Raw genomic sequence first — 8352 nt, forward strand, 5'->3', positions numbered from 1 at the left:
CACTCATAACTTATTTTTTATCTATTATAAATCCTCATTGTAATTTAATCAATATTGTTTATTTGGGTTAAGTTATTCTACAAAAACTCATAATTATAAGAAGTGTAAGAAGAATTTATAGAGTGACAAGTGTCAATAACCTAAAACCTAAACCCACTACACCACTACCCAAAGCCTAAACACCCACCAACCCCCCCCCCCCCCCCCCCAAAAAAAAATAATAATAATAATAATAATAATAAAAATAAAAATAAACTATACCTCACCTCAAAAAACCTAACCCCCTCCATACACAGGAGCCTTTGTATTTGATTCTAATCCTTATTTATTTTGATTATTGTATCATGTTCATGTATGTTAAAATCTCCACGAGTCTTTTACAAATATAATGCACACAGTTGGAATATTGGTAGATAAGATGTATATTGTGGCCACCCTTTTGGATTTGGAAGAGAGAGAAAGTAGTAGTGAAAGATTGGACACACAAACATCATATACATTCACAGCCATAAAATTGGATGATAGGCTTATCTTCCTTCACCAATCTCATCCACTCTCATCTTCAACACTATATGCTTACAAACACCCCCCAAACATCCCACTGCAAACAAAGTAACACACCATGGCTTCTGCTGCCTTCACCATGGCCAACTCCTCTCTCCAGGTTTCTTTCCATAATATATACGTTAGAACCGCATAATGCATTTGTACACCTACTTTAAACGTGATACACATTTGTTATCAATATATATTATTGGTTCTGAAACGAACATACGTGTGTATACATAATTGTTCGAAACATGTTATAAGTTGGTTACTTGTTACAGGTGAATGCTAAAGGGTTTTCTGAATTTTCTGGGCTTCGTACCTCATCTCTTCCTATTGGAAGGAAAGGTTCTGATGATTTGGTGTCTTTGGTTGCCTTCCAAACCTCTTTTGTAAGTGCCTCAATTTGAATGTTATGCTATTTTTTGAAATTAAATCGGTATTTAATTTGAGATCTTGAAATGTTGTTTGGATGACTACGTGTTCATAGTTAATACTATATATGCACATTATCTAGTTTTGAAATAGCATTGCTACAAAAATAGGAATGTATAGTGTATTATAATGGCGTCCAAATTGTAAAACTTCAGCCCATTTCAGATTGCATCTATGTTTTGAAATGGAACGTTGTGTTAGTCTTGCTAACTGATGGAATCGGTTTATAAAAACTAAATGGCGTTATAATCATTTAAAAGGGATGTAAAAATATACCGTACATAAGTTAACTATAGATGATGTAGTTAAGTTAAACATAACTAAGAAAGGAAATAAAATGTATAAAAAGATACATTTTTGTGCTATTGTTGTTGACCAGATAGAAATGATATTGGTCACTTAAGTTACAACTTACAAATGCTAGTTAAGGGTGGGGGGTATGGTTAATCACTCTCCTCCATCACCCTTCTCCACCTTCTGTGACTTTACACCGATTTCTCACCCTCTCTCCTACTCAAACACCCTAACTCAATCATGAGGGTGCGGTCATCGATCGGTGAAATCCACTTAAACACCCACTCCCCTCACATCATACCTCCCACCCTAATACGATACATAAGTTGATTTACGAGTTCAATTTGACTCGAAAGTAGCAAAGATTTTTCATCCCTTTTACCCCTCTATAAATAGAGTATCCAAGGGAAAAATGTCTAATTGAACCGACACACAAAACTAGCGGTGTAAATGAGGCTAGCCACTTGTAAATTGTTCGAGTTCAGCCTGTTAAAAGCTCGGCTCTAGCCCAGCTTAAAGAAGCTTTGAGCCTGAGCTAGAGATTGGGCTTCAAGGATCAAGGTTTACTAACCTCGCAAGTCTAGACAAACTTAAATGAACTTTTATTAATTTAATATAGAGTTAACTGTCATTTTCATCCCTATGATTTGTTCACTTTTGACATTTCAGACAAATTTTAAAAAATGCACCAGTTTCCTCGCTGAGATACTGGAAACATGTCACTTCAGTCTAAAAATTAAAACCCAGTTAAGTCACACAGGTTAAATAAAGGGTATTATTGTCAATTCATAAAATATCGTGAAAATAAATTATATATGAATTGACAATAATACCCTTCATTTAACATGTCTGACTTAACTAGGTTTAATTTTTGGACTAAAGTGGCACGTTTCCAGTATGTCAGTGAGGAAACTAAACTGATGCATTTTTGAAAATTGGTTTGAAATGGCAAAAGTGAACAAACTATAGGGACGAAAATGACAGTTAACTCTTTAATATATTAATATATATTTTAAAATTATAATTGTTACATTTTAAAACTATAATTGTTATGTACAAAGTTATGATATAAACTTAAATAACATACATATACATTATGTTATGTTATATATAAGCATTATAATATAAGGGGAAGGTTAAATCAAAAACTCTTTTTTATCGCGAGAATTTGAAAACTAACTAAAAAAGACTAAAAACCATACCAATTTTTTTTTTACAAATTTTCGATAGTTTTTGTATATAAAATAAACTTTTTTCAAAAAAAAAAAAAACTTGTATTGCACATGTGTATTATATGTGTACTACACATGTGTATTATTGCACATGTGCACTACAATTTATTCTTTTTTTTAAAAAAAAGTTTTTTAATAATAAAAATTAACGATTTTTTTAAAAATCGTAAAAAAAAATTTTGTATATTTTTTCGGTTTTTTTAGTTAGTTTTCGAGTTCTCGCAATAAAATGAGTTTTCACTTGAACCTCTCCTATATTATAGTAATAGGTATATGGTATAAAGTTAGTTATAACTGTATAATCAAATATAAATAAAATAATCAAAAGAAATTATAAACAATAGATGAACTGGACGCTAGCTTTAAAAATAACTCATAAGCCGAGTTGATTATTTAGAAGGGGTAACTTTGTTAAATAGTAACCAAGTTTTATGAGTGTTTTAATTAGGTCACTTATAATCATTTTTGTTCCAATTAGGTCACTAAAGTTCATTTTGATGTTTCAATCCTAGAAGTTTTACTTAAATAGAAGGTTATCCATCTTATATGACATTTATTTAAGTTTTTTTTTTAATAAATATGTTAATATGACTTATAAAGGCCTACATGGATTAAAAAATTACAAAATAATTTTTAAAAATTTGTAAAAAGAGTTTAAAAATTAAGAAAAAAAATATATATTTATTTATTGAGGTATTATTATTATTATTATTTATTAATAATAATATTAATATATGCTGATGTGGTTAAAAATTAATTATTTATTAATTAAATAATAATACAACCAAATGCTCATATAAAAACCCTCATCCTGTTAATAATCCCTGCAACTTTGCGTCATCCAAAATTCCAAATTGAGAATCCCTTTTCTTATTTCTAAAACTTGCAGACTAATTGCTCCATTAATATCAATGCAATGCCCAAGAATGGTAGGTTAACAATGTAGGATGATTTTTAATATGGAACATCAATCGACGATTGTAGGCGTTGTTTTGATTTGATTATTTGTTCTCTTTTGTTAATTAATTGTTTTAGCATGTTTATGAAAATTAGATAATTACCATATATGATTATTTACCTGCTATTCAGGTCATTTATATAGGATTAGCACATAAAATAAACTTTAATGACTTAAATAGAACAGTTCTTTTTATGAGTGACCTAATTAGAACACTCTTAAAACTTGATTACCATTCTGTGAGATATTCCCTATTTTTTAGAAATATAACTTAAATGAGCGAAGCTCGATTTTTTTAGATGAAGATCGAAATGAGCCTATCTTAAGTTTTAGAAAGAATTTATTACATGTTTGGCATCTGTGATATGTTAATGTTTTGGTTTTGATACATATTTATTGGAAAGTACATAAAAAGTCTATACTTTTTCAATTTGTAACACCTTTAGTCCCTAAAACAAATGAGATTAATTGTTTTTTGTTAATAGATGGGGACTAAATGTATTGCAAAAGTTTGGCTAAAGGTGTTACAAATTGCAAAAGTTCGGATTATCTATATTCTTTCTTAATAAATATGTATAAAAATACAGACATAACAAAAAGATATAAAAGAGTCAAGCCTAGCTTGAGCTTTAGAAATAAAGATCTAAATAAACCTAGCTCAAACTTTATAAGTAAAGCTCTAAACGAGCCTAACTTAACATTACCCTTTCTTAAGTTAAACTAGCAAAAGTGCTAACATATTAGATTGTCAAACATAAGTGGATTAAATTCATAATTTGAAAGTATTTGAATATAACGTCTCCTTTAGTTATAACTTGTTAAAAAAGTGCAACATATTAGATTGTAAAACATCAGTGTATGAAATTCGTAACTTGAAAGTAATTGAATATAATGTATCCTTTAGTTAATAACTAAATATTGCCACGTAACTTGTTAAAAGTTCATCTAAATAATATAAAGTTTACTGAGTATGTCTTAACTTGTATGTTTTCTCTTTTCACCAACTCGTATTGATTTCAAAGTTAACTTTTTTTTAAAGTTATCAATATATCCTTTTACTAAAGTGGACGAAAAATGTTACCCATATCGGTGACAAGAAGTAAAAGTATTAGGAGTGTAAGAGCATTCACATCCCTTTCCTAAATTACATGAGAAGGTTATTATTTTATAAGAAAATAGTTGTAAGTGGTTGTGAGTAAAGAAAAGAGAAAATGTTACTGTTAAATTTTAGGGGGCACACTTCATCTTTTGTAATTTTTTAATATATTTTGAAAGTGTATGTGAGTGGAATAAAGAGAAAATATAATAATAAATGTATTAAAAAGTATTATTTAATTGAAAAGAAGAGAAAATTAAGTGATTTTTAGTGTAATATAGGGTAAAAACTTGAGAAGAAAAGCATTCGTGTAATTGTTCCAAACTATCATGACTCGGTGGGATTATGTTTGAAAAAAGTATATAAGCAGAGAGTAGGTTAAAATTGTTGTTTATTTGAATTGAAGACATATATATATAGTGAGAGAGGGTGTGTTTTGGGCATTAGGTTGGTTCAAGCAAAGGTACTAAGGGACCGGTTGAAGCAAAGCTGAAGGTTGCCATCAATGGGTTCGGTCGTATCGGAAGGAACTTCTTGAGGTGTTGGCATGGGCGGAAGGATTCTCCTCTGGATGTCATTGCCATCAACGACACCGGAGGTGTGAAACAAGCTTCCCACCTTCTCAAGTACGACTCCACCCTCGGCATCTTTGACGCCGATGTCAAACCCGCCGGTGACAACGGTATTTCCGTCGATGGCAAGATCATCAAAGTCGTCTCTGACCGTAACCCCTCCAACCTTCCATGGGGGTATGTTGTATCTATGATTTACATTTTTTTCTTATTTTATTTTAATGATGCATTTAGCAGGTTCCGTTATAAAACATTGACATGAATGAGTGCAGGGAATTGGGGATTGATTTGGTGATTGAAGGCACAGGGGTGTTCGTGGACAGAGAAGGTGCTGGGAAGCATATTGAGGCAGGAGCCAAGAAGGTGTTGATCACTGCACCTGGGAAAGGAGACATTCCCACTTATGTTGTCGGTGTCAACGCCGAGCTTTACAACCATTCCGAGGCCATCATCAGCAACGCCTCCTGCACCACCAACTGCCTCGCTCCTTTCGTCAAAGTCATCGACCAAAAATTCGGTAATCATCTAGTGATCCATATAATATATACATTACTAGAGCTTCGCTTGTTCACGGTCAAAGGAGCTTGTTTGGGGTCCGGTTTTTAGTTTAAACCGTGAGCCAAAGTAAAATCCAAAGCAAATAAATCTTTACCAGCTATTTGACATTACAGGAATCATCAAGGGAACAATGACCACCACTCATTCCTACACCGGAGACCAAAGGCTACTCGATGCCAGCCACCGTGACCTTCGACGTGCAAGAGCTGCAGCACTAAACATTGTCCCAACCTCCACCGGTGCAGCAAAGGCTGTGGCCCTTGTGTTGCCATCACTCAAAGGGAAGCTGAACGGGATCGCTCTACGTGTCCCCACACCCAACGTCTCAGTGGTGGACCTTGTGGTTCAGGTCTCCAAGAAGACTTTCGCTGAGGAGGTCAATGCGGCATTCAGAGAGGCTGCAGACAACGAGCTGAATGGTATCCTATCGGTCTGCGATGAGCCCCTTGTGTCTGTTGACTTCAGATGCAGCGACGTGTCATCGACAGTTGACTCGTCATTGACCATGGTTATGGGAGATGACATGGTGAAGGTGATTGCATGGTACGACAATGAATGGGGTTACTCGCAAAGGGTGGTTGATTTGGCTGACATTGTTGCTAACAACTGGAAGTGAAGTGAGCTTCAGTCATCAGTCATTTAATTTCTTCCAAGTAATTGATTACTTTTGTATGAATATAATCTTTATATATATTTTAATTTTATATGTAATGTAATCAGAGTTTGAAGTATTTGGAACGATTATTCTAAAGCAAATAAAGAGCTTTTCTTCGTTGTTTTTCAGAATATTACAACCACTATTGTAGTTTCCACACAAAAAGCAAATCAAGTAGGGTGTTTTTCTTGTATATTAGTAGTTAGATTTGATGCCTATTATTGAAACTACTATTACATAGAATTAGTTTTCACTTGTTTCTTTATGTTTTAATAAATATAAAATACATAACATATTAAGGTTAAATCTAAAAGGGTCGTAATTTGTTTTTCAATTAGCTCACACGTTAAAACATGTCGTTATAACATTCAGCACCAAGAACAAACCGAACACCAAGGACCTCCTATCAGACTTTCCTAACTGACGACGGGGGTAGCCCAAGGATAAACAAAATGATTAATATGCAAAGAGCTTAAAAGGTTGAAAGGTTCATCGGATGAAAAGCTGTAAAATGAGGAAATCGAGAAACAGTAATTAGTCATGTCTAGAGACTCGTCCCACCAACTCATGCTCACCAACTCACAAAGTCAGGGCAGGTCTGCACAAGCACACTCTATTAACCAGGGGTCCAAAGCCTTCAACCCCAAAAGGGGAAACCCTCCATTTGCAAACAGGTTTCGCTAGTATAGTTTATGCTATTTCAGGAGATGTCTTCCACTATAAGAAGACAACTCATGTACACTTCTAAGACATTCCAAAAAGGCAGAGATTCCTTAATCTCTAGTCATTCAAAGAGTTCTTTGTCACCTCCAAACAACTCTTCATCACTTTCATTCTATTTGCTTTCTTTTCTGGATTCGAGCTGGCCTCGGAGAAAGAACCTCAAAGCAAATAACAAGAACATACTAGTGAACCTCCTTCCACGTTTTGCAAACGTGGAGAGACCCCGCGACCTGCGTTAGGCAAAACTGAACCCTTCAGCCCTTTTGCCTAACCAACTCAGCTACCATCCTTGGTCCCGTGTTTGTTGCATCAACAAGTTGGCGCCCACCGTGGGGCTACGCCGCTGTTTCTCCTCAAAAGAGACCTGGTAAGTGTAGCTCCTTTCACTCAAAACCACCATGTCAGAAAGTGGATCTCCGGAAGAGGTAAACCAGATCCTTAACACCTCTACCCCGGGAAGTGGTCAAGCTCACACAACAATAACAACGCCTTTTTCAACTCCGGGGAGTACACCCGAGTTCCTTACCTTTAACACACCAACCCCATCCAGATCTGGAGCTCCGTCTCCCAACGTTGGTGTGTCAGACACTCCGGCACGTGTTGAACTTACCCCCGAGGGGGTCGCTAATAACTTCCTTGAGCTAAGATCACTTCTTAACCAACATGTGAACAGAGAAAGGGAAAAAGGGGTGAGGATTCGTCTAGATTACGACGAACCTGAGCCAACGTTGTCTCCTGGGCCACCTCTACCACCCTTTGTTACAAGAGGTGAGGCCGGTCCCAGCAACCCTTCAAACCTTCACCCTTATCTGTCCACTGTGACAAACCCCACTGTTCATCCTATTCTCTCTTCCCAACCAACTGCTAGTGGTACTCCTCTGGGACACGAGTTAACACTCGACCAACTCCTACAATCCCCGGTGACCAGTTGTCCTACTTCTCTAACTACCACATGGGAGCAAGCCCTGTCCGTGCTCCCTTTAGCACGAAGTGCTGTTGCCAGCACCCCTCTTGGGGTAAGTTGCTCAGTTGGTCCGGGAAGCCTTCAAGGTTTCAATTTCATACCCAACATGATGTCTCAGATGATGGCCAACTTCCCCTGGCAACACTTTATCAATCAAGTGCTTGCCACCCAGGGAAACCATGGCAATAACAACAACGTAGGTACGAGACCTGAAGAAGACCTGGCTAAACCTTACAAGCCAAGTAACCTTTCATGCTTTTCTAGGCAGATAGCTGATTATGATTTTCAGTCTAAAATCAAAATGCCAGCTCACATCAGA

General features: G+C 35.5%; 1 protein-coding gene across 1 annotated transcript; it reads left to right on the plus strand.

The window, feature by feature from the left end:
- Positions 1–395: 395 nt before the first annotated feature.
- LOC110920787 (glyceraldehyde-3-phosphate dehydrogenase A, chloroplastic) lies at positions 396–6474 on the plus strand. Its single transcript, XM_022164985.2, has 5 exons — positions 396–664; positions 828–938; positions 5009–5310; positions 5406–5650; positions 5805–6474. Exons 1-5 carry the CDS (start codon positions 623–625, stop codon positions 6305–6307), a joined length of 1203 nt encoding a protein of 400 aa, XP_022020677.1. The 5' UTR covers positions 396–622; the 3' UTR covers positions 6308–6474.
- The last annotated feature ends 1878 nt before the right edge of the window (positions 6475–8352 follow it).

This window comes from Helianthus annuus, chromosome 17 (assembly GCF_002127325.2).
Source record: "Helianthus annuus cultivar XRQ/B chromosome 17, HanXRQr2.0-SUNRISE, whole genome shotgun sequence".
In the NCBI taxonomy this organism is placed as follows: Eukaryota; Viridiplantae; Streptophyta; class Magnoliopsida; order Asterales; family Asteraceae; genus Helianthus; species Helianthus annuus.